Source organism: Penicillium pulvis, assembly GCF_028828015.1.
Source record: "Penicillium pulvis strain IBT 33274 chromosome Unknown contig_12_segment0_segment0, whole genome shotgun sequence".
Lineage (NCBI taxonomy): Eukaryota > Fungi > Ascomycota > Eurotiomycetes > Eurotiales > Aspergillaceae > Penicillium > Penicillium pulvis.
In genome coordinates, this window is record NW_026643072.1 from 429,943 (window position 1) to 456,071 (window position 26,129).

General features: G+C 48.7%; 7 protein-coding genes across 7 annotated transcripts; 5 read left to right on the forward strand and 2 right to left on the reverse strand.

The window, feature by feature from the left end:
• Nucleotides 1-960: 960 nt before the first annotated feature.
• On the forward strand, nucleotides 961-2,378 carry N7503_001391 (camp independent regulatory protein; the record flags this gene model as incomplete). Its single annotated transcript, XM_057060938.1, has 2 exons — nucleotides 961-1,982; nucleotides 2,030-2,378. The coding sequence occupies 2 exons, from the start codon at nucleotides 961-963 to the stop codon at nucleotides 2,376-2,378; spliced, it is 1,371 nt and encodes a 456-aa protein (XP_056924900.1).
• Nucleotides 2,379-4,789: 2,411 nt separating this feature from the next.
• Nucleotides 4,790-5,737, forward strand: N7503_001392 (alpha/beta hydrolase; the record flags this gene model as incomplete). The annotated part of the gene is made up of 1 exon (XM_057060939.1): nucleotides 4,790-5,737. One exon carries the CDS (start codon nucleotides 4,790-4,792, stop codon nucleotides 5,735-5,737), a length of 948 nt encoding a protein of 315 aa, XP_056924901.1.
• A 428-nt stretch (nucleotides 5,738-6,165) lies between these two features.
• N7503_001393 (C2H2-type zinc finger protein) lies at nucleotides 6,166-9,697 on the reverse strand (the record flags this gene model as incomplete). The annotated part of the gene is made up of 7 exons (XM_057060940.1): nucleotides 6,166-7,568; nucleotides 7,842-7,979; nucleotides 8,031-8,615; nucleotides 8,666-9,049; nucleotides 9,098-9,290; nucleotides 9,345-9,368; nucleotides 9,422-9,697. 7 exons carry the CDS (start codon nucleotides 9,695-9,697, stop codon nucleotides 6,166-6,168), a joined length of 3,003 nt encoding a protein of 1,000 aa, XP_056924902.1.
• A 345-nt stretch (nucleotides 9,698-10,042) lies between these two features.
• On the forward strand, nucleotides 10,043-13,272 carry N7503_001394 (uncharacterized protein; the record flags this gene model as incomplete). Its single annotated transcript, XM_057060941.1, has 11 exons — nucleotides 10,043-10,261; nucleotides 10,314-10,921; nucleotides 10,971-11,072; nucleotides 11,129-11,340; nucleotides 11,413-11,446; nucleotides 11,501-11,688; nucleotides 11,748-12,576; nucleotides 12,633-12,815; nucleotides 12,872-13,022; nucleotides 13,073-13,171; nucleotides 13,222-13,272. 11 exons carry the CDS (start codon nucleotides 10,043-10,045, stop codon nucleotides 13,270-13,272), a joined length of 2,676 nt encoding a protein of 891 aa, XP_056924903.1.
• Nucleotides 13,273-15,954: 2,682 nt separating this feature from the next.
• Nucleotides 15,955-17,701, reverse strand: N7503_001395 (uncharacterized protein; the record flags this gene model as incomplete). The annotated part of the gene is made up of 2 exons (XM_057060942.1): nucleotides 15,955-16,671; nucleotides 16,733-17,701. The coding sequence occupies 2 exons, from the start codon at nucleotides 17,699-17,701 to the stop codon at nucleotides 15,955-15,957; spliced, it is 1,686 nt and encodes a 561-aa protein (XP_056924904.1).
• Nucleotides 17,702-18,596: 895 nt separating this feature from the next.
• Nucleotides 18,597-20,132, forward strand: N7503_001396 (cardiolipin synthase; the record flags this gene model as incomplete). The annotated part of the gene is made up of 5 exons (XM_057060943.1): nucleotides 18,597-18,772; nucleotides 18,821-18,934; nucleotides 18,989-19,311; nucleotides 19,363-19,627; nucleotides 20,003-20,132. The coding sequence occupies 5 exons, from the start codon at nucleotides 18,597-18,599 to the stop codon at nucleotides 20,130-20,132; spliced, it is 1,008 nt and encodes a 335-aa protein (XP_056924905.1).
• A 1,023-nt stretch (nucleotides 20,133-21,155) lies between these two features.
• atrF (ABC drug exporter AtrF) lies at nucleotides 21,156-25,859 on the forward strand (the record flags this gene model as incomplete). Its single annotated transcript, XM_057060944.1, has 1 exon — nucleotides 21,156-25,859. The coding sequence occupies one exon, from the start codon at nucleotides 21,156-21,158 to the stop codon at nucleotides 25,857-25,859; it is 4,704 nt and encodes a 1,567-aa protein (XP_056924906.1).
• Nucleotides 25,860-26,129: the final 270 nt, after the last annotated feature.

The following is a 26,129-nucleotide window of genomic DNA, read 5'->3' on the forward strand; positions in this document are numbered from 1 at the left end:
ACTGAACCATGGAGTGAAAGAAGGAAGTGGAGTAGAGATAATTCGGGGCCCGACCAATCAACGAAGATCATGAGTTTGGTCTCGAAATCCCCCTGCTGTAACACATTAACATTTTAACGTTAACGTTAAGAGATTAAAGGTTAAGAGCGAACATCCTACAATCCTCAAGTACTGTTTACACCGCCACCAAGGATGACCGATGCTTAAATAAGAAGGTGGTTAGGTGGCTGAGTCAGACGTGGTGAGGGGGCTCCACTTGGATCGTCCATGGCACGTCGATGATGATTGCATTTCTGATCTTCTAGATAGACGAAAAACCCATGACGGAATAAAGAATAAACTCGGTACCTGCTTGGTCATTCTTACTATTTGACTTTGCATTTCTCTCATTTCTTTTTTTTTCTTTTTATCTTCGTTTCCTTCCGAATGAAATCACCGCCGTATTTCTCCGCTCCCTGTGGACTCAAAATTCGGTACTTAGATATGATACAGAGTTCTGTCAGATAAATCTTGACTAGCCAGTTCGCCCCGCAATTTGAACCCTCCGATATTTCTGAACATTTAGCTCCGTAACTGATTACCATACCGTCCGTCGATCCTTTCTGCAGTTCTTGGCCCCCTGATTTCCCCCTTTGCTATATTAATTTTAAATTTTTTTTTTACATGTTTCCCTCGATTACTACCCCAGGTCTTATACGTAACTTGTTCTCCTAAGCTTGGAATTACCGCAGGATCCGTGGAACCGAGTTCGAGTAGATCCCCATATCCAGATCGGTGCAACCTACGCAGGCTGACTTGGGTCCGTGCTTTCCCTGGGCGATCCCTGGACTCCAAGAGGAGGGGTTAACTCAACTCAAAACCACTCCCTCCGCTCCCACTTCTCCATACCCTGGTCGATCTCCTTAGCTTATTTTTTCCCTATCCCTATCCCACCACTACACACATCTCCGCCTTCCCATCATGGTGAACGGGACTGCGGCGGTGCTAGAGCCCACATTCACAGGCTATGTGGCGACGACTCAAGATGCGCTGATTCTATTCGAGGCCTGTCTGACAGGTGTGCTGCATCATGTCCCTCGTCGACCACACGACCGGGAGCGAAGTCATTTAGTGCGCAGTGGGAGCGTCTTTATCTACGAGGAGAACTCATCGGGAATTAAACGATGGACTGACGGTGTGACTTGGAGCCCCAGTCGCATTCTGGGCAATTTCTTGGTGTATCGGGAGTTGGACAAACCATTCCCGCCCGGTGAGAAGAAACGCGCCATGAAGAAGGCCAATCGACGGCCGGTGCCACCCACTCGACCTGGAGAGCCATATCCGCGACATGACAGCAACGGTCAGAGTTATTCCCCGACATCACCTCCAGCGGCCTTTGGAGAACGAACACATCAGTCAGAGGTGGAACGGGCATTGGTGGGGTCGCTGGTAGATTCGTACGGCTTCAAGGACTCGGGGTTGGTCAAGAAGACCATGAGTGTGACCGTGATGGGGATTACCCACCACCTGGTCTCCTATTACAGCGTGGACGATGTGATGCGCGGGGTGCTAAACCCACCTTCGATGGTCGAGTCGTTGCGCTACATTCGACCGCGCATCGACCTGACCCAGAAACAGAGTTTCCGCGCCCCCATCGACGATCTGGAGTCAAATGCGTTGGAGAGTGCTCCTCATGATCCGTCTCATGCAGCCCTCTACGGATACCGCCCCCAGATGATGGCACCCCCTGCCTATGGAATGCCGAACCCATCAGCCGATTTTTACATGCACGCCAACCACTATGCCGCCAGCCACGCTCCGCAACCAGGCCCCATAGCCGGATACTCCATGGGTGGCAACATGCCCGGTCAACCAGCACCTAACCCATACCTTCCATCGCCCGCTGTGGCAGCCACGATGGCCCCGAAGCAAGACGACTACCACGCATTCCGGGCTGGACCATACGGAGGAAGCATGGATTCCATGAGTGCTCACAGCGCTTTGTCCTCATCCATTCCGGGGGGATGAACAGCATGTCCGGTTCTCTTAGCGAGCGCAATCGCTCAACCTCAGACCATAGCCCTTCTGCATACCGCAACTCATCCATCTCTTCTCGAAGCGTCGCAACCGACGCGACGTCTCCCATGGATCCCTCGACCCCGGGCACGTATTCACGAGGCAGCTTCGGCTTACCTAGCCATATGGACAACACTCATCTTGATTCTCGCGGCATCGGCCCTCTCGACCCGAATGTACCACGTCGCGAATCCAACCCCGTTCACCCCTCCTACTATGCCCCTCCCGATCGTTCGCAATACTACGTCGGTGCGGCAGCCCCTGTCAACCACCCCCACTACGCGGCCTGGACAACCACCGCTCCGGCCCAGCCCCAAATCTAATTTTACCAAATCCAACGTACTGTTTGGCGTTGGCCTGGGGCTTTTTACGACCTTGTGTTTTGTTTTTGAAGGTGCAAGGGACTTTTCTTTATATTTATCTTTTATTGTTCTCCCACGATGGTCATTTCCAAGTTTCAAGGATATTTGGGAGCGTGGGGAGTCTTCTAGGGCGGTTTTGTGCTTTCGATTACCCCTGTTTTGGTTCTAGCTTTTAGGGACGGGTTTCGTGGATTTTGTTTTGCTCGGCGAATAGACCTATGGCTTTTGGGACGCGGTTTGGAATCAGTTTGAGCCCCTGAAGCCCCTGGTTCTCCCGTTCCGTGCAGTGTACTCATGTCTGTCTATATGGCCCTTTTTGTCAAGTTTTTTTTTCTTCTTCTCTTTTCTGTGGTGGGACTCTGATTTTCGATTTACCTTGTGACGCTTTCTTTCTGTTCTGATTCCACGTTTCGATATCGGGGGTAACAACCCCATATGGGCGGCGTTTTGTGTGATTCCCTGACGATGTGATGCAACCGACAAAACTTGTTCTTTCTCTATATCCTCATTCGATTCCGAATGTTCTTCTCCTACCGAAATCTCTTTTTTTTTCCTTTTTGCTGGCTTGGCTTGGCTTGGCTTTGCCTTTATGCAGCTCCGCTAGTTATGGGGGTTGGGTCCTGTGCAATATCCTGAAGGTTTGATGGATTCTCCACTCTTAACTTTAATGATATAATGCAGGGTCGAATATCCATGACTAACTAGGTTTGGGTGGATGCCCCTTCTGTACCGTACCGTGAGCTTGACTGGATCTGTTGGGATAGCTTTGTTGATTTGGCTGTTCATTTATGGGGGGGTTCTTTGAATCATATAGTTGAGCTGGGAAATGAAAATGATGCCTTCTTGCCCTAATGTTTTAATGATACCTAGGGAAACATCTCTGGGTATCATCAGCTATCCATCACCATAATGACTGTCATCTTTGACCCTAGAAACCTTATCAGTCTTGCGGCCCCGTCAAACTCTCCAATTCCCGGGGGTATACATATATCCATGATATCGTCACCACAGGTATTGAGTATCCACCTGGGCACCCATCATAACCCATCTGCCGGGATATTCCGGCTGTCTGTACCAAACTCCACCTAAGAAGACCAATATGGTTGCTGAAATACTGCACCCTCCAATTACTCATGATATAAGATAGGAGGGTGAGATAAACATTCGAACCGTTCATAACTCTCGAAGGTCGTTCACACTGAATAGGATCCACATCCATAAAAAAAAAAAACCTTTTAACTTTCATTTCCATAACCAGGTTGAGAACCCCCAGTAAATTCCCTTTCAATGAACACCAAACTATAGAATTTTTCCAGTAGCAACTCATGAATGATCGGCTTATCAGAATAATACGTCCAAAAGCACTTGAGCCACATAGCCGCGCGGCGGGTACATGATCTTGAATGTACATGTATGGCCAATCAGAGCATCAAGTCAGGCAAGGCCCCCCGCTATTCAGAAACAGTTTGAAATCTGGTGAGTAGATGTGCTGAGCCATAATCCACCATGAGATTCCACCTCATTCCGATGTTCACCTGTTCGTGTGGCTGATGGCCATTCCGGGTCTCGCTGATTCTTGCCCTTTTTTTGTCATGTATATGCCCAAGGTGGGTGATTCGTGGTTTTGAATACGTCCTTTAGTCGTAGCGACTGTCTTGGGAAATCTCTTTTGCGAGGTCATTGGCATTGTTCCCTTCAATCACCCTTAAATATAGGAGCAGCGGGGACCGACGTTTGGCACGTCTACCTTGACCCTCGACCACGAACTGCACATTGTCATTACCCTCCAAACGCGATGTCGGATTCCCTTGATACTTCTTGAAACATATGTCGGTCTGCATGTCAATATTCTCAGTTTCCATTCTTTCTCTCGGTAAATTGTGTTTGTTGCGTTTTTCAGATCGGATTGGGAAGGCACAATTCATTTCTTTTAGGAAGGCGCGATGCAGCCGACTATAAACCCCCTTCCTTCGTTTTCCAGCCTTTCTCTTCTCTTTAATCTCGTCTTTGGTTCTTCTCCTCATTGCCATACTTGCAAGTCGCGTTATCACAGATTTCAAGTAAAGAGTAAAGCAACATTGGTCTGCGGCTCTATCTAGATATCGAATTTTGTGACATGACCCACAGGGGCCAATCAGAGTATCTAGAGTGAAAGGGCCTCCCATTTTCTGGTTTCAAAACAGCTATGGCACACCCAGAGCCTCAGTATCAAGAATAAGAATGGGTGATTGGTCAAACCCCCTAAGCGGTAGCACATGCAGCTGAGCCATGAAGTGGATCTGATCTAAACCGAATACGGATGTCTCCACCTGATTCTATGCAGTTTTCCCCCGCATACGAACACGAGAATTCCTCCCTTTCACAGCACAACCATGGCTGATTTACCAACCTTCGTCTTTGTTCCTGGTGCCTGGCATAAACCTGTTTGCTACCGCGAGATCATCAAACTCCTGCAGCCCAAATTCAAGTGTGTCTCAATCACCCTCCCTTCCACGGCAGGAAACCCCGATGCATCCTTCAAAGATGATCTTGATACCGCCCGCGAAGCCATCTCCAGTGAGGTAACCAGCGGGCGCAATGTCGTGGTCGTTGCGCACTCTTACGGCGGGATGGTTGCCAACAGCGCGATCAAGGGATTCATGCGAGACAAGACAAGCCAAACGCAGTCACCGACGACAGGGTTCGTGATCGGGCTCATCTTGGTCGCCTCAGGGTTTACGTTCACAGGAATGGCATTTATGGACCCATTCTTTGGTATCCCGCCGCCTACCTGGCGCGCCAATTGGGAGACCGGTTTCGCCGAGCTAGTCACTCCCCCCCGCGAGATGTTCTACCACGACTTACCGCAGGAAGAGGCAGAATACTGGGTCTCTCAGCTTACACCACAGAGCCTGAAATCATTGTATGAGGGTGGTGAATACAGTTATGCTGGCTGGAGAGATGTACCCGTTTGGTATATTGGCACCGTCGAAGATCGGGGGTTACCAGTGTTGGTGCAACGGACGCAAATCGGCATGGCGAGGGAAATGGGCTGTACTGTGGAGCATCGGGAGCTGCAGACGAGCCATTCACCGTTTTTGAGTCAACCTGAGGCGACAGTACAGATCATGCTGGAGGCTGTCGATGCGTTCACAGGCCATCGGGGGACTCGCGAGGCTAGTGAGCGTGTCAAGGCGCTGATTACGGTGGCCGGACCGAGACTCTGGAAGCCTTTCACATGGTTGAAATTTGGCCTTCCGCTTATCTTTGGGCACATGTTTGGACGTGGGATCCTTGGCTTTGAGTTTGGAAGGAGGCTATGGAGGTCTGCCTTTCATTAGCACTTGATTGTTCGTTCGAAAGTGAGCGTGCTGTACATTATTCTCTCTCCGCTCATCTAGCTTCAATATGATTATGAATCTACTCTTCTCTTCACCAATCCAACGTGATCATGGAAATATGTTTACAGTATAGACCTTTTCGTACTAAATACTTTGATGCCACATCTGAACAGTGAAGTCCTTTTCCAAAATTCAAAATATTGATAAAGTCAAAATAAATTTTCAATGGCTCAGCTGGGTGCAGGAAAAACAAGGCTGAGTGAAGATGAAACCAAATACGGGGAGACGAAATCTTCCTCGCTAGTCTATTGGTCAACTCAACTCTATACCCGTATAAACCGAACTTCAGTCTACATTTATGATTTGGAAGGAGGTATAACACACATTTTATATTCAGTTTCCATTATTAAATCAAACAAGAGTATTAATTAATTCTCTTGCTGCTGTTGAGCAATCATTTGAAGACAGGCCTGACCTTTCTGGGACTGGAAATGCGTATTCAACACATCTGACCGCGAAAACGCTTGCTGACACCCACCACAAACCCAATCCCTAGTTCCCAAATGAATTTTTCTGTGTCTAGTACAATCATTCTTTCTGGTAAAAGTCTTCGGACAAAATTCACACGAGAAAGGCCGAATTGTCTGATGGACACGCATATGTGAACGGAGGTTATATAGTTTTGTGAACTCGCGGGAACAAGTTGGACACTTGAGATCTTCGGGCTGTAGTTCGACCCGTGGGAGAGGCCGAATTTCTGGTGGCTCTGAGTCTGAAGATGAGGATTCTTCTGGCCCTGAAATGGCTGCCGTGTCCCCTTGAAGGGTTGGATCTGGCGGGCGGGTACTGCTTGAAGCTGGGGCAGGCTGTGTTCTGGCCTGCTTATTTTGTATTACTCCCTGCTTGCTTTGCTGGATCTCCTTATCTGTTGGAAATTGTTCGTGTTGTGGAAATGTGGATTGGTGATAGATCCTCATGTGCCTTTTATATTGAGTCTGGTTGGCAAAGCCAATGTCAAAACCGGTAATGCAGTTTTTGTCGTTGCATCTGAATGGGAGATCGTGCCATTCAACGTGATGATCTCGCTCGTCGGTAGTGGCAAAGCCGGATGTAAATGACCGACAGCTTAGCCGCGGGCATTTGAACAGATTCTCGCCGTATTTTTCAACAACTGAATCCTTTGACGACTTGTCCATGGCACTGGTGAAGGCCTTTTCAATCTCATCCCGGACCTCACGCACGATGTCAGCGATATCTGTGGAGATTTCGTCCTTTTTCAGAGCGCCAAAGGAGTGAAGTTGTTTCCTCGTGAAGACATATATCTGTTCCAAGTTTTCGTAAAAATCTCTGTCTTCGAAGACTTGCAGTTTCTTCTTGTTCCGCGAAGAAACCTCTAGTGAAATCTTGGGCTCGACCCAATGTTCGTCAACAAAGACACCCAGAGCCTCAGCAAAGGGAGATATGGCCTGTGGATAATTATCCTCTTGCAAAGTTGGGTAAATAATAGACCTATCTTGCTCTTGCGAGATGGCTTGAGCGCGATGACTGTCCTGCAGCTTAGCTCTTGTCATTCGTCGACTAGCCTCTCCAATGACGCCATCAAGGTGTTTGATCCAGTAGATGACCGCATAATCCATAAGACCATAATCGCCTTGGGAAGCAGCATTGCTGGTGATGGAATCCATGAACACAGGCAGATTCAGGTAGCTGAGGCATAGAGATCCCATTTCTATATCATCGTACAATGGGTCGACAATCCGCTCGTCAACGAGGAAGCTGAACAAAATGTCAGCCAAACCACTCAAACCAAGTGCAAAGGAATCGTGCCATACTGCTTGGCTGTCAGATGAATTAACTCCACCGTTCCATCCTCCCGAACGTCGACCAGAGATCCGCATATATCTTTTGCAGAGGTCACCCGGAACATCTGACGTTCAAAGTCAACACGCCGCGCATGAAGGTTGATTGACTTCAGCACCTGAATTTCGCGCCACTTCAGCGGTCTTCTAGCCAAAACGAGCCACCGCAGTAGTTTCATGTATCCTGGGGAGCTTTTCATATTGTCAATAATACGGCGATATCTGCTCCATGGTTAGAAATTGACATGATAAATGAGTCGGATATACATACGCATCGTAAATATCGACCGGGAGCCTGGTCGGATCCAACTGCTCCTCCAAGCTCTCGATGGATGTGGCTTCCAGCAACGAGTCCCAGATCAACCTTGCGAGGAGGAACATTGCTATCACTTGACTTAGTACCTTGAATGCGGGAGTTAAAGCAAACAGCTTACCTCCAGCTCTCTTGAAAACAGTTTCGGAAATCTCCTGTGTCCTGTCTAGTGACAACCACAGTTTTGTCTTCAACTTTTCAGCTTGAAAATGACAATAGTGCTGCAAGTCTTCCCGCATATCTTCTTGTCGAATACTCAAAGAGAACATGCCGTCGAAATCCTTGCGGCCAGGACCATCATCTCGGCTGGTGAAGAGACATCGTATTCTGGATGACTCGTTGACCGGAAGTTTCTCGACAAGTCTGATAAACCACTGTACAATCTCTTTGCGATCATCGCGCTTGCACTCATCCAGTCCATCAAGGATAATGTATGTATTCTTGCATCTTTGGAATGCAAGGGCCAAAAGTCTCCGAACTTGATCCGGAACCGAAAGGACCGCCTCTTTACTCTTGCTGCGCTCTTCATAGAAATAAGTCAGCAGGTCTTTGTCTTGGTGCAGGATTTGAGCCAAGATTCCGCGTGCAAGCGACAGGAAGTTGTCATGCTCAGGATCGTCATGTTTACAATAGAAGAAGAGAACCGTGGGCTTCGTAGAAAGCCTTTGGGCTTGTTCTACGATAGAAGAAGCCAGAATGGTTTTACCTAAACACTCCATCAGCATGTCTCTCGCTAAAGATCACTCTGCAACGTACCTGATCCTGGAATCCCACTAATCCAAAGAAGAGGGGGAATTTTAGGAAAACTAGGATCAAACCATTCTTGGAACGACTGGTTATCGAGTAGCCATTTGCCAGAATCAGGGTAATCCAACCGGACTTTGGTAAAATTATACTGATCAACATCCGTATGCGGAGATTTCAGCCATTGGGAAACCACAACCGCTCGTGTCATGTCTTCGTTCTGCATCATTATATCAAACCGGTCATTTGCCAGACGCTGTGATTCCTGAGAGTCCTCGATTTGAGAGAGTGTGGCATGTCGTTCGATTAACGTCCGATGTCTAGCCAGGTTTTCGATAACGGATGCAAAACGGGACCTATGACTGGGCCAAGTTGCATCGAAGAGTTGTTTCCATACTATTCAAGTTAAATCAAATAATAACTCGCAAGAGGAAGAACACGTACGACGTTGTTGGAAATATTTCATGGCAAGTCGATGAAAACTGAGGATATCTTCGTACATGAGCGACAGCACTCTGGTCATGTGAGGCTTGGTGCGAAAGAGTTCCTGGTATTGAAGTAGAAGAGGAATACTATCCCCAAGAGACTCATAGGTGTTGACAAGCTCCTGGAATGCTTTCTGGTACGAACTTGCGACCTGGTATTTCTTAGTGGACGATATGATATAGGCCATGAGACTAAAGGGTTATACCAGCAATAGGAACTTAATAGGCCCCTAGGAACACTTAGCTTGAGCCTCGGAGTACTTGATTGAGCAAGCTATCTCACCAGAATAAACGCTACAATCTCATTGCTGTTACAGAATGGTTCCACGACCTTGGTGTATTGCTCAATAGCCTCTAGAAAGACGCCCAACCGACTTAGGTCTTGAATCCGACGTGTCGATTGATGTGTTTTCTGAAGATCATCGATGCTTTTTTGAAGGTCTTGAAAGGTTGCTATTTTGAAATTCTCTTTGTCCCGCTTGGTCAGGTCTTTCTTGAAGATGTTGAGCGCGCGGTCAAATGGCGACTGTGGTACATTCTGAGGTACATTCTGGGCCATTTTGGGCCATGGACGTGTCAACTGGAAAAGAACATCCAAGTCAATTACGGGAGAATAGGAGTTTTGTTATTAACGCCTTCTAAAAGTGCACGAATCTGCCTTGTCGGGGCTGACAACTCAGCCACAATCGTATATGCACGCCGGCCTGATAAGAGCCTCATCCCAGCCACGTTTCACTTCGCGCCCGAGAACGAGAACATATGCCTTGTCCACGACAATAGCATTACACCCAGATAGTAGAGAAATAATTCCCTCTGAATACCTCCCAAGGTTATACCACAGTGCGCCGATCCTGAATAGCTAATCTACACGTCTACAACACCATATACCCAGCAGCCCAGCCCAATGTATCAATTTCACCCATACCAAGACCAGTACCAAGACCAATATCAAGACCAGTACCAAGACGACTTTAATTTCCCAGAGGATCTAGATCAGACGCTAAAACGAAAATGGCCCTTTGAAGAGGATGGTTCCCACAGCTCTCCAACACCCTCTCCATCAGAGGGAGCCTCGGAAGGTGTATCAGAGGAGGTCTCTGAGGGCAAGGTGTGTTTTGGAAGCGTAAGTGCCTAGCTTGACTACAGATTCTGAGCTTTGATCTAACATACAGCAGCTTGTGAGAGTAAAAACTCAACTTCAAGGCTCTGGCTTGCTCGATGGATTTTCACTGGATTCCAGGTCCTCGCAATCGTTCACAGTGCGTCAAGAAGGCAGATATTTCTTACTTCAACACAAGAAAGAGAGCTTTGCACGCCTAAACAAATTGATCAGTAAAGATCTGAGTGAGCTACTCCAAGATTTCCCTACTGTGCGGTTGAAGGCCTACCTATCTCGAAAAGACCTCGTGATAGGCTCTGAATCATGGCGTTCCGGAAACGCGATAAACGTTGAAATCAACATATACGGACCTGAAGGCGAATCTGCAAAAGTTGGAAAGAGATTGAGCAAATCGGGCAACTTCCTCCAACAGCCTCGCTTTGGAGCTGGGGGAATGAAATATGTCAATCCCCATATTCTTCGGATGCCGGGCTTTTCAATCGATCATGAAATTTTAGATCTGGATTCTGAAAGTGGAGAAGATCAGACTTCGGAATCCCCTGGCGGAGAAGACAATTCTCGCGATGACCCGATTGATGTAGAACAAATACTTGACTCGCAATTGCAACACATTCTAACAACAAACATTTCCATCGATCGTCGAGTCAAGAGCAGCCTTTTACAGTAGGTCTTTATATGCATAACGTTGAGGAGATTGTTAACAAATTGCTAGGCACCAAAAAGAAGCGATTGATTTTATCTCTCAGCATGAGAAAGGCGGAGCAGATTTGGAAGGACTTTGGAAATACAATGATACAGATGAGGATGAGCCATTGTATGTGAACAAACTGCAGATAGGGGGGCTTGGAAGTCAACTAATCGATTGATAAGTTATCAGCATGCTCTCAACGGCGAAAGACGTCGAGAACCAGATCATGCCAAAGGTGGAATTGTGGCTGATGAGATGGGCCTTGGGAAGTCTTTGGTGATTCTATCGGTGATTGCTGGATCCTTAGATGAGGCCCGACGGTTTGGCGCACAAAAGACTCAACAACAAATCCGGACTCCATCCAAAGCGACGCTTATAATTGTGCCATCAACTTGTAAGTCCACTCAGAACTGGAGAATCTCATATCCACTTAGATCGTCAAGTCAGCCATAGCTAACATGCCCAGTTTTGATCGATAATTGGATAAAGGAGATACAACGGTAAGTCGTTCATCAAATTTGGGCTCTTATAGCTGGACTGATATTTCTCCCCAGGCATATTTTCTCGGCAACATTGTTCTCTCATCAGCACATTGGGTGGGAGCGTCACGCCGAGAAAGAGTTGTTGAAGGAGAAGGATATAGTGTTTACGACATATGCAACTCTAGCAGCCGAGGCTCACCGAAAGGATAGAGAGAGCATATTGTCAACCATCGAATGGTTCAGAATCGTTCTAGACGAGGGTATGCTAGCATGAGACTTGGCCCCATGGACAATTTTTTCTGATGAGCTAGAAAAACAGCGCACTATGTTAGAAATCGTTCCACGAAGCAATTTCAAGCCGTGATGAGTCTTTCCGCCCAGTACTACTGGTGCCTTACCGGAACACCAATCCAGAACGATATTGAAGATCTCGGAGCATTGGTCGCATTTGTCAGGGTGCCGATCCTTCAACGCCCGGCATCATTCAGGAAGCTGATATCATCGCCGATATCCTTGAATGTCAAGGATCGATTCAATAACCTTCAAACCCTTCTTCGCTCCATCTGTATCCGGAGAACAAGGGAGCTGTTGAATATTCCCGAGCCGATTGAGACCCGAAAAACCCTGGTCATGGCTCCATCGGAGCTTGAACAATATCGAGAGCTATTTCAAAAATGCAAAATGCGCATCGAGATGGTTGTCTCTGGACACCGAAAGGGAAGGTTCAACTCGACAATATTGGAGCTATTTCTAGCCCTTCGCCTCTTTTGCAATAATGGCAAAGCGGAAGAGGGAGCACCAACTGATATGGATGAAGCTCTGTCCCTGCTTCAACAGCTCGATCAGGACCACTGTGTCTACTGTGGTAGCACGATCCTCCACCTTAGTGAAACTCCTGAAACTGATGGAGGGACCATGATTCTCTCCTGCCCACATATTGTGTGCCACGGCTGCATGCCACAGCACTTGATGGACAACAAGCAGTGCCCAACTTGTGGCCCTAGTAACATACAGTCCCAACCAACTCACGCAGCCAGAAATCAAATGGCAAGACGTCCGGGTGAGCCCACAAGTCGTCCATTTTCACAATATTCGACCAAGTTACGCGCTCTCTTGTCGGACATAATGCAAAGTCCTTCTCAAAAATGGTACGACAGCCATTTATCATTGATTAATCTCCCACACACTGATTCTCCGAGTATAGCATTGTTTTCTCGAGCTGGAAGAAAAGTCTCACTCTTGTCGCCGAGATGCTCATCAGCCAGGGCATCGCATATAGCATGATTGATGGATCATTGCCGTTATCCCGGCGAATAGCTGAGCTGAAGACTTACGAGGGGCCAGATACGAACGTGCTCCTCATGACCCTGGGCACGGGTGCTGTTGGGTGAGTAGATCCATCCATCTACTTTATGGTACGATCTTGCTGACCCGGAATATTAGACTGAATATCACATCTTCATCTTGCATTTACCTTCTTGAGCCTCAGTGGAACCCTTCCATTGAAGACCAAGCAACCGGTAGAGCGCTTCGATTGGGGCAGCTTTCCCGCGTGACAATCGTTCGATATATAATGAAAGGCACGGTGGAAGAGGTTCGTTGACCCACCAACAACCTGCTTAGGATAATATCTAACCTGGATAGACGCATGTTGTTCCACGTCAACGCAAGAAAATACAAATTGCGGGCGGCGGGTTCCAAAAGGAGAACAACAGGAATGCTGATAGGCTTCAGTCTTTGCGGGTAATGCAGTCCCACTATCGGAAGACGCAAGCAGCCACTAACTTGAGCAGGATCTATTTGAAGTCGATTCGATGACGCAGGATCCGACAACTCTGCATTAAAAATGCCAGTGGGATAGAGAAGCAACTGTGTACAAGATACCGGGGGATTTGGGTCTGCGACTGGAAGTGGAGGGCTGATTTACGATTGACAATATTTCACTACTGATGGCTCCGCCGTAAATCTGTGTTGCGTAGACGTGCAGAATCCAAAACCAAGATATTTGTGAGCTGTTGATATCGCTGTGATTGGCCGCTAGCAGATAAACCCACCTGCGCTACCGCTTAGAGCCTCATGGTTATAGGTATGGAGATGGCGATATCACTATGGCTGCTCATTAGCTTAGCAATTACTATCTACAAGTCAGCGTGGAGACCGAGTTAGTCATTTTGGACTCGAGATACAGTCTCATACACTCATTGGTAAGCACTGTTGGTACCCAGTAAGCCCCATGACCCGGCAGCAGAACACTTTCAAACCGACTGGGAATTCAATTCGAATTCAGGATATTGATAAAAATTCTTTGGCATAACCTTGATTGGTAAGTGCCCAAAAGGCCCCATGGCTCAGCTGCATCAGCACTGCCCAACCCACCTTTTTGCTTGAAACTAAGATCTGGGGGTGAGCTAGATAGGACCAGAGTCATTGGTCAGTACATACAGACCCCATGGCTCAGCTACATCAGCACTGCCCAACTGGTCCTTTTTGCTTGAAACTAAAATCTGGGGGTGAGATAGATAGTCCCCCATTCATTGGTCAATACATACAGACCCCACGGCTTAGCTCTATTGTCGCCGCTTCTCCAATTTTTCCTTCTTTGAGAGTCAGATATGAATGCAAGCGTATAACCACTCTCATTGGTCAATATCCAGTAAAGCCCGCTTTCCTGCACCTCGACAGAACAGTGTATTCCAGAGACCTTTAGGGCCTCGCCGCAAGATTCTAGCATGATACCAAAGCCAGGATTTGTACCCAGGATCGATTACGGGGTATCAATTAGTTTGATTGAGCATCAATCCTACCATTTAATAATGGATAGCTCAGTTTGGCTGAAGATAAAGTCTCACGCACACGCTCTCTCTCTCTCTAGACGGTGGTAACAAAATGAATTCCTGCTCTGCAAATGCTTTCATAGTAGATCAACTTGTACCGACTATCTTGAAACTGACCGTCGCGAGCTGCATGGTCAGCAGTAATCAATTTGGCTACACGAATCATTGCTCAATTAGCCTGAAGCAAGAGAATTGCCTGAAACGGCCACCACTTCTACTTGATGATACTTATCGGTCAAAAATACCCTTGTGTATGACCTCCAAGCATTATTCGTTGGAGATCATCCCGTCCGTTAAAGCATGAAAGCGGGTCTAAGCACAACAGTTTGGTACGAGACATGAATGGAATGGCTAACAATCTATGGAAATGGCCGCTAAAATAATCCAAGTTGAAGCTTGCTGTACTATGTGGGTGTATGCAATAACATGACACTATCTTAGTGACACCTGTGAATCTCAAACAAACGAAAAAGGATACCATGGCCAGTAGATGCCTAAATTGACTTCCCGCTAGGTACTATACCAGCTATTATTGAAGTATCCATTACTACCCTTAAGGAATCATGGCTTAGGTAGTTACTGAGAATAAAATCACACTGACGAGGGGGAGACGTTTGACCCCCAAATGGTAAATTATGGCTCAACCAAGATTGGTTGTTGAAAATCCAAACTAAATATGGCCGGGGGAAGCCAGCAGTGGCCTTTGATTGGATGTGGCACTAGCATTGCCGAAGTTAGGCAGCCACTATCCAGCAAATCACGAGTGAGCCCGTATCCACGTCCGACCTCAAGGATTCGCCGAGATTAAAGGTATCTCTGTAGTCCATTGGGGAGGCCTACAATCGCATTTGACTGGATACGACTCCGCATCCTTGAAGGCTAAACGGGCAGTGCAAACGCCACTGTAGGTCTGGATTCATGGCTCAGCAGGCCGCTGATTCCTTTAAAGGCACCAACCTCCCATTAAATCGAAACTAAAAAATGGGGGGAGCATTTCGAGATGATCGGTTATAGGTCAGAATACTGGTCGTCTTTTGATGTGCCTTGGTCTCACGTGTTCCTTTGGCTATGCATGACAACTAAAACTGCCCGTGCCTGTGATTAGAAATTCTGGTTGGCTGGATACTTCCAATCCGGCTTGAGTATCTATCTGCTGTCAAGTTTTAAGCTTTGCTCGTAGTGACTCATATACTGTACCTCGTAAAAGACCTGCAGTATAGTAGTTAGGCAGAGATGAGAGAGATATATATTTGGTAGTCGGCAAATGCTGCTAAGGAACGCATAAAACTGAGTATTGACTATACCCGAGGCCGTAAAAAAATGGACTGCTGGAATCGGCAAGAACATAAAACTTGTGGACATAAACTAGTGGAGGCAGTCAAGGATGCACCTGGGCAGGAGATGGTAGACGAGTAACAGTTGGAAGTGATGGTGAAAAACAAAGATTGGAAGCGGCAAGGGGTTATTGCCCAGTCACCTTGGTGCCTTGTAATTGAAGCATGATGACGGCAAGCTTACTTTGAATGTGAGATACTATTGAGATAAGGTAAAGTAGATTAATACTCTTAATTTTGGACCGAAAAGTAAATCGCTAAAGATATAAAGATATTTCTACATGGGAATAAGCGGAGACGAGACTGAGATATCAGGATATCAGCCGAAGAGGCGATATTCCACAGATAATTGAAGACCTCAACGACCGGGCAGGTTTCTGGCCAGGGCCAAAAGCAAGTTCTCGGTGAGTGGCACGTTGGCCAGCATCATGACACTTCCTGATGCCTCCGACGTCGAGGCAGAACGAAGCCGACGCGGTCGGGGGCGACGCACCTCCTCCTCGTAGACCTTTCCTCCGATCACGCGCGCGCGACTTTCATCGTTGGCATGCAGGTGGGTGATCCGGCCTGCGGTCTCTTCGATGGTGTCCCCCCGAGCCACAGCGGTATTTTCATCGCTGTCAGTGCCGACAGTTACTCCGATGGGATTGTTCATTTCTGTGTAAAGGTTTCTTAGACGAGAGGACGGGGCAGTGGGGAACATCGCGCCATAGCGATCCACGGACAGTCGCGCGTTGAAAGCGCTTGTGGCGGCCATGGAGCTTGGCAAAGCTGAAGTCCCACCGTTGCTCGTAGTGGACTCACTTTGACCCCCAGTCTGCAGCTGGTGCAACTGGGACTGGAGAAGTCCACCCGTATAGTTGTCGCGGAACGAAAAGCCCTCATTTTCCAGCGCCTGCACCGGGTTCACAGTACTGTATTGGCCAGTGGTATACTGGCCAATGCCCCCGTAGCGACCAACATATTGTCCATTGCTGTATTGTGGGTAACTCTGCCCGAAGTTGTTTCCAGGGAAGCCGTTGTTTGCAGACAAGCCGTTGTTCTGGGATGCTGAATTCTCGGGGGGAATCTCGATCTGTCATAGGGGTCAGCACGTTTCTCTTATACCTCTCATTTCAATCCTTGAGGGGACGTACTGATCGCGTGAATTTTCTTCCTGGCATTGCGATATAGTGGTCAAAGGAACTTTCCAGAGCCGCAAAATTGAAACCCCGTTGCGCTTCTGCAGGCTCAAACCTCTGGCCCACCTCTTGACGAAAATTGACAGGCCGACGCGCCTGGGGCTGGTAGGCTGGCAGCGAAAGCATGATGCTGGGATAACTACCATACCACGTCTTAAGAACAGGCTCGATGTCGAGAGTCAGGTTGATTGTGGTATCCGCGGTCGGCTTTTGAATGAGCATGATGAAAGTAAACTCGCGAGGCAGACCGGAGCGCTGCAGGTTGTTCTCCTCAAGCGACCAAACTATTTCACCTGCTTCAACATCGAACTCGGGGCCCAGTGTGCTCTTCAGCGTACGGGCAGAACCTTGAATGCGCATCATTTCATAGCGGCGGAATGACTTGCTCATACTTCCAGATGGAATTAAGCTGGCGCTGACTGGGGTTTCGGAGATTCCAAGGGAACCGGCCAGGCTAAAGGTCCATTGCATGGTCTCGGGGGACACGGTGCCGAAGATAAGATGAGGGGCGTGCATCAGAAAGTGGGGGTTGCCCAGCGAATATCCCCGAGGATAGGTGGTAGAGGTGAATGGCTCATGGCTTCCACGAATGGCAGCCCGAATAGTAGCAGACTTGAAGCGGTGGGTCAGAGTATGGGGAGAGTGGAAAACAAAGCTAATAGCAAGAAAGTCAACATGCTCCGCATCCATGTCTGAGACTGAAGCACTGGCATAGAAGCCATGCTGGAGTCGTTGGACATGCGCCGTTATGTACGCATCACCGGGAAGTCGGCGCTCGTAGACACAAGGCCGGTTAACAAAAAGACGAGGATCCGACATATTGGGGTCGCGAGGCTTTTTGGCTGGTTGATCAGTACCAGAATTGACTGGACCAGCGACAGGAGGAGGTTGGGAGCCATCTTTGGTTGGGAGTGAAGTAGCCATCGTGAGTCGGTGCCACCCGTAAGACAACCCGCGATATCCCCTGCTAAAGGCTGCCGTTTGCTCTCCATCTGGAATTTTTTTTTTTTGACACAGTAGATAGCTTGGACTTTACAGCCGCATAGCCTTGTCAAAGTATTTGTATCTGAAATGTGAGTTAGTGCGTGAGTTAGTGCAGAAAAGGATAAGCCATTTCCCAAGGTCTAGTATGATGCCTGCCATCAGGCGGTTCGTCATGTGTAGATCAGCTATCAGGTGAGTGAGGCAGTGTGGACAGTCACAATGACTTGAAAGGTCCTTGGCATATCTCATTGTGAAGAAAATGCTTTGGTCTGTTATAGTTCTGAATAAGTCATTAGATGCAAGGAAAAGTATAAAACTGGGATGATGGTCAAAGATAGTTGTTGTGAGTCGCGACCCTGTGGTGGATCCCCAGAGAGCTGGGGTCGGGACCCGGAGGAACAGTTCATCCGGGTGGAAATCCGCGTCACTTTTCCTAAGGATCCGGGGACCTCGGTTCTATCAAGACGTACACAACTCACAATTCTAGTCTTGCTTGGTGGGATCATTGGCTCAGTTTGGCTTGCTGAACAGTATTTATTGGGCCTCTTTATTCAACCCACTGGGCTGTATTATAACATCCGAAGTTGATTTTTGATCGTGTGACCGTGTGATCGCCATTGCCATTTCCAGTGGTCATTTTCCTTTGTATAAGGCACCGATATCAGGACATTAGCTTTCAAGTTGGGTTTTTTGATTCAAAGCCAGTGACAAGGAGGGTATGGGCTATTTGCTGGATTGATTCTTGCCGAGTTCATTCATTTACACTCCACTTTTCCACCGGGCATTTCACAGGAGATCGGGTGTTTCATTGCAGGCTATTTTCTTTTCTATCAACATGTTTTCTATCACTGCATCGCAAATGTTGCGGCCTTTTCCGGCATTTCGGGCTTCTCGGCCCCTTTGCGGCCCTTTCCGACTTCATATGCAGACTCGACGGGATGCGTTGCGCCCTCAATGCATATCTACGTTGAGAAATACCTCGCCAGCCCAGTCATCAACCAGCTCAACCAGGTATGATGATTTGCTTGTCCTCAAGTGTCCGAGCTGACTGTTGCCAAGGCCCTTGCAACCCCGGGGATGCCTAATTTCGGTTCCAAGGATATCGCTGTTGGGCAGTCGTAGATGGACATCATCGAAGCCATCTGGCGAGCCCCAAGAGCCTCAATCAGAAGAGTATGTTGGAAATGTCAACATCGGTATGGTGGGTGTGCTAACTGACCAAATTAGCTCTAAACCCACAACTGCAGCAAAGCGCCTGTTGTCCAAGCTGCCCATGGGGAAGAGCCATGAGAACATCTACACCGTTCCCAATATTCTCACTTTCACTCGATTAGTGGCGGCACCCGTGGTGGGGTATCTGCTTGTCCACGACTACCATGCAGCCGCTTTGTCCCTGTTTGCGTATGCAGGCATTACCGATCTGGTTGATGGGTGGATTGCCCGAAAGTATCACCTGCAGACCGTTGTGGGAACCATCATTGACCCCATGGCTGATAAGCTGCTGATGACAATCGGAGTGGCGTGTCTGGCGGTGAATGGGTCTCTTCCTAGTATGTATGTCTTCCTGTCGTGTCTTGCATTCAATCTGACCCTTGTTGCAGTTTGGTTGGCCGTGATTATTCTTGGTCGTGACATTGGACTGGCCATTTCGGCTATTTATTACCGATGGATTTCTCTTCCTGCCCCAAAGACTATGGCTCGGTACTGGGATTTCTCGCTTCCATCCGCCGAGGTCAAGCCCACAGAAATCTCCAAGATCAATACTGCCCTGCAGTTGGTGTTGGTGGGCACTGCAATTGGACTCCCTGTGGTTCCCGAGGCTTTCATTAGTGCTTGGCATTTGCAGGAGGCCATGACTGGATTCCAGTAAGTGATACCCCTTGAATCATATCCCAAATCTTTTTGATTTATGCACACTTGCCTGGACCTGTGGGGTGGGCCTGTGCCTCCCTTAAGGCAATTCTATGAAACACCAAGTACATACGACCATAGGGTGTGGAGAACAGGGCTTCCCGTCCGCTCAGCCGTACTTAAGCCACACGCCGGTCAGTTAGTAGTATGGTGGGTGACCACATGCGAATCCTGACTGTTGTATGTTTTTTGGTTTTTTTTCCCCCGAATTCCTTTCCCTACAGATTTTTGCCTTTCTTTCAATGGTGGCTTGACGTGTCTTTTCGCCTGGATGCATGCGCTTTTTCATTTTCATGATTGGTTGAAATGGCTTACTAACCACGATTACAGGTACCTTGTGGCGGGAACAACCATCTGGTCGGGCCTGAGCTATGTTTTGTCCAACAATGCGGTGAAGATCCTTACCAATGAGGAGATCCAGAAACGGATCGCTGCAGCGGCTACGAAGAGAAAGCCGTGAAAAAAAAATCCGATCTTATTCGATCTATGTACAGTAGCATTGGGCGATTTTTCCTTGTACCAGCATCACATTTCCATTTTAGGCAGAGTCTCGATCCAACTATTTCGGGGACCATGCCCGTTGAATATGCATGCATGTCTGTCACGAAGGGCGTAAACAAACCCAATCTTCCAGGGTGATCCCAGTGTCGGGATAACCCCCTATGTGTGGAATCCACAATGGTCGGCAAATGGAAGTTTCACCTTCGTCAGGGCTAACCGAAGTGGGTAAATAGTCGTCAAATTTTGTATGTGGATACCATCTTAAGAATCTTGGGATTGATAAGCAAATTTCAGCTAAATCATCCACAGGCTGGTTCCTAGAGTTTGGATTTGTCAAAAAGTACCGGTGGGGATAAGCCTAAAGCCGAAATGGAAAGGTGCATTGAAAAGTCGCCGAAGGCGTGGACTTGATTCAAGGGAGCTATAGGCACAAAGGTAAAACAGGACGCATTACTCATGCGGAATATAAGTTCCCAGCGCAAACATGATACGCTAGACTGGAAGCGGATCCCGCTAGGAATTCGATATTCCGAGAGTTTGTTCGGTCTGTCCAATCAGAGTGCATGTGATCTCACGCTGACTGGGTTCAGTCATCGGCTAAACGCCGGTACTATCTCCGACCATTTACCAGGTCGAATGAGAAATTCGAAATTCGAAAAAAAAAAACCTTCTTTCTTCTTCTCTTGCGGTTGATGCCGCCCAGACCATGAATCATCTTTACTCATGGATCCACACCCTAGTTCCTCGGTCGCATTCAAACTTGACGAATCTTAGGGTCTTACAAATCCAAAATGGATCCCGGACTTAAGCCAGTTTTCATGATTGCATTTCTTTTATATTGACTTTTTCGTCATTCACCCCTCATTCGTTTGCTTTTCTTTCACGGTGGATTTTGTATATATACACACCTGATTCCCTCTAATATACCTAATACCTGCAATTGAGGCTTCTGAGTAGACCCAACTACTTTGACTCCGGCGAGATGGATTCCGACCATCAACCGCTGGAGGCGCAACACCATTCGGAGCAATCGACTCACCAAACCACGAGCTCCCACATGTCTGAGCCCAATGGTCAAACTACTGAGCAATCCAGTTCTAGCAATATGGTGGAATCCAGCAATGGATTCAATCATGAAGAAGCCAATCAACACGAGGTCGCCGAGCCCATTATCTCGAGCGCATCGTCTTCTGTATCTTCTCATGCAACCGCCGATGGTGGTTGGGGAGAACAAAAGGTCGGCGAGTCTGTCTCCCGGCGAGGCGCAATGGAAGATCTGGAGGAGATGCGCCGCGAATTGACCCGTCTCAGTCTGCAGCGCACCCGCTCAGCGACCTCCAAGAGTGCGCACCGCCTCAAATCTCGTGCCAGCCGCCATGATGAAGAAAAGGCCCTTGAAGAGGAAACCGAGTCGGAGGACCATGGCTTTGATTTGAATGAATTCCTTATCGGCGGACACCTGGAGCGCCGCACTACTGCTGGCGAACCCGCCAAGAGGGTCGGTGTTGTCTTCAAAAACCTCACTGTCATGGGTGTGCAGACTGGCGCATCTTTCGTGCGTACACTACCCCATGCGGTGGTGGGCACATTTGGCCCTGATTTGTACAACGTTATCTGTCGCTTCGTGCCGCAGCTGCGGGTCGGCAAGAAGCCGCCGGTTCGGGAGCTGATCAGCGATTTCAGTGGCTCCGTGCGCGAAGGTGAGATGATGCTTGTTCTTGGACGTCCTGGTGCGGGATGTACCACTTTCCTCAAAGCGATTGCCAATGATCGTCAGGCTTTTGCTGGAGTCAATGGCGAGGTCAGCTATGGTGGTCTCTCCGCCGAGGATCAGAACCGTCATTTCCGTGGCGAAGTCAACTATAACCCCGAGGATGACCAGCATTTCCCCTCGCTTACGGTCTGGCAGACTTTGAAGTTCTCCCTTACCAACAAGACTCGCAAGCATGATCGTGATAGCATTCCGGTTATCATTGATGCGCTGCTTAAGATGTTTGGTATCAGTCATACTAAGAACACTCTGGTTGGTAACGAGTATGTTCGTGGTGTCTCTGGTGGTGAGAGGAAGCGTGTTAGTATCGCAGAGACCTTGGCTACCAAGTCAACTGTGGTCTGCTGGGATAACTCTACCCGTGGTCTTGATGCCAGCACGGCCCTGGACTACGCCAAGTCGCTCCGTATCATGACCGATGTCAGCAAGCGCACCACCCTGGTCACCCTCTACCAGGCGGGAGAAAGCATCTATGAGCTCATGGACAAGGTGCTGGTCATCGATGAGGGCCGCATGCTCTACCAGGGCCCCGCAAACCAAGCGCGCCAGTACTTCTTGGACCTTGGATTCTACTGCTCCGACCAAGTGACAACTGCCGACTTCCTAACCTCCGTCTGTGATGTCAATGCTCGCGAATTCCAGCCCGGTCGCGAGGCATCCACTCCCAAGACCGCCGAGGAACTTGAACGGGTGTTTAAGAGCAGCGACACCTACAAGCACATTCTAAATAATGTCAGCGCCTACGAGAAGCAGCTCGAGGAGACCCAGCAAGAGGACACCCGCCGCTTTGAGAACAGTGTTGCCCAGTCCAAGAGTAAGACTGTCTCCAAGAAGTCTCCTTACACTGTGTCTCTTGTCCGCCAGGTCGCTGCCTGTGTTAAGCGCGAGTTCTGGCTTCTGTTGGGTGACAAGACCTCGCTCTACACTAAATACTTCATCATTGTCTCCAACGGTCTTATCGTTTCATCTCTGTTCTACGGTGAAGCAATGGACACCAGCGGTGCCTTTTCCCGCGGTGGTGCTCTCTTCTTCTCCATCCTGTTTTTGGGTTGGTTGCAACTCACCGAACTCATGCCCGCTGTCTCTGGCAGAGGTATCGTCGCCCGTCACAAGGATTACGCTTTCTACCGTCCTTCTGCTGTCTCGATCGCCCGTGTGGTGATGGATTTCCCTGCTATTTTCTGCATGGTAGTTCCATTCTGTATCATCGTCTATTTCATGGCCGGTTTGGATGTGACTGCTTCCCAGTTCTTCATCTACTTCCTGTTCGTTTACACCACCACTTTCTGTATCACCTCGATGTACCGCATGTTTGCAGCCCTTTCGCCGACCATCGATGACGCTGTTCGTTTTGCCGGTATTGCGCTGAACCTGCTGATTCTATTCGTTGGTTACGTGATTCCAAAGCAAACACTAATCGGCAGTTCGATCTGGTTCGGATGGCTGTTCTATGTGAACCCGATCTCCTACAGTTACGAGGCTGTCCTTACTAATGAGTTCGCTGATCGGACCATGGACTGTGCTGCCTCTCAGCTTGTGCCCTCCGGACCTGGTGCCGTTGCAGGGCATCAGGGGTGTTCCTTGACTGGCTCGTCTGTTAACCAGATCTCTGTTCCGGGTGCCCAGTACTTGACAGCAAACTTTCAGTTCACCCGTTCCCACCTCTGGCGCAACTTTGGTGTTGTTATTGCTTTCGCGGTTCTCTACATTCTGGTCACAATTTGGGCTGCTGAGTTCCTCTCCTTTGTGGGTGGCGGTGGTGGTGCTCTGGTCTTCAAGAAGTCCAAGCGCTCCAAGCAGATCGCTGCCCAGACCAACTCCGGGAATGACGAGGAGAAGGTGGGTAAGTCGAGTGACGATGCTGCCGTGACCCGCGGTGAAGCCTCTTCGGGCTCCAATGACGCGAGTTTCAATCGCTTGTTCTCCAGCGAGCGCTGCTTCACCTGGTCGAATGTCGAATACACAGTCCCATATGGAAATGGAACCCGTAGGCTTCTGAACAACGTTAACGGATACGCCAAGCCTGGTGTCATGATTGCTCTGATGGGTGCCTCTGGTGCTGGAAAGACTACTTTGCTCAACACTCTGGCTCAGCGCCAGAAGATGGGTATCGTCAAGGGCGATATGCTTGTTGATGGCCACCCACTTGGCACTGACTTCCAACGTGGTACTGGATTCTGTGAGCAGATGGATCTGCACGACAACACCTCCACCATTCGCGAAGCCTTCGAGTTCTCAGCTATTCTTCGTCAAGATCGACACATTCCCCGCGAGGAGAAGATTGACTACGTTAACCGGATTATTGACCTTTTGGAATTGGAAGACATTCAGGATGCGATCATCGGTTCCCTTAACGTTGAACAGAAGAAGCGTGTCACTATTGGTGTTGAGCTTGCTGCGAAGCCCAGTCTTCTCCTGTTCCTGGACGAGCCCACCTCTGGCCTTGACAGCCAGGCTGCGTACTCTATTGTTCGTTTCCTGAAAAAACTATCTCAGGCCGGCCAGGCCATTGTCTGCACAATCCATCAGCCTTCATCGATGTTGATCCAACAATTCGACATGATTCTTGCCCTCAACCCCGGTGGCAACACCTTCTACTTTGGACCCGTTGGAAAAGAGGGCGCGTCAGTGATCAAGTACTTTGCCGCCCGTGGATTCGTCTGCCCACCATCAAAGAACGTCGCCGAGTTCATCCTTGAAACCGCCGCCAAGGCCACCGAGCGAAACGGCAAGCAAATCGACTGGAACGAGGAATGGCTCAACTCCGAAGAAAACCGCGAGATCCTTACCGAGATCGACCGCATCAGAACCGAACGCAGCAAGATCCCTGTCGACGAGTCTGGCAGTACACACTACGAATTTGCCGCGCCAACAATGGTTCAAACCGTACTCCTCACCAAGCGATTGTTCATCAACTACTGGCGCGACCCATCATACTACTATGGTAAAATCTTCGTCAGTGTGATCATCGGTATCTTCAACGGCTTCACTTTCTGGATGCTCCCTAACACCGTGGCAAGCATGCAAGACCGCATGTTCTCCTGCTTCGTGATCATTCTTATCCCTCCAATCATCATGAACTCCATCGTCCCGAAATTCTACATTAACCGTGCCCTCTGGGAAGCTCGTGAATACCCCTCCCGCATCTACGGTTGGGTAGCATTCTGCACAGCCAACGTCGTCTGCGAAATCCCCGCCGCAATCATCACTGGCCTCATCTATTGGCTCTTATGGTACTACCCCGTCGGTCTTCCAACCGACTCCTCAAGCGCAGGCTATGTTTTCCTGATGTCGATGCTATTCTTCCTCTTCCAAGCATCATGGGGACAATGGATCTGCGCCTTCGCTCCCTCTTTCACAGTCATCTCCAACGTCCTCCCCTTCTTCTTCGTCATGGTCAACCTGTTCAACGGTATCGTTCGTCCTTACGCCGATTACCCCGTCTTCTGGAAATACTGGATGTACTACGTCAACCCGGTAACCTGGTGGCTACGCGGTGTTCTCTCCGCCATTCTTCCATCCGTGCAAGTCACTTGCGCAGAAGGCGAGACGACAAAATTCACCCCGCCATCCGGTCAGACATGTGGCCAGTACGCGGGCGACTATGTCCAGAACATCGCCGGACAGGGGTACCTGGTTGATACCTCCTCCACCACCGAATGCCAGTACTGTGCTTACAGTAACGGATCAGAGTACATGCAACAGCTGAACGTGCACGAAGGAGATAAGTGGCGGTGCTTCGGTATCTTCTTGGCCTTCGTCATTATCAACTGGGCGCTTGTATACTTCTTCATCTACACTGTTCGTGTCCGCCGCTGGAGTTTCGGACTCGGACACGTGTTTGGTCTGGGCGGAATGCTGGTTGGGGGTGTTAAGCGGCTGTTTGGGTCGAAGAAGAAGGATAATCAGCAGTAATTTGGATGCTTCTGTTTTCTTCATTCCTTCTACCTTCCCACATTTGGTCCATGGTTTCGATATTCATTTGGGAATACCTGAATCCTACTTTGCATTTACATGGAGCGTGTGCAGCATGTCCGAGGACATGATGCCATTTTGGCGCGCATATCCTTTGCTTTCCTACTTTAGATTTCCTTTTTTTTCTTAGACATCGGTGTGAAAATGGTTTAAAGTGTCAAGGTCATACTGGCGACTGACAAAAGTACATAATTAGAATGAGAACAAGTT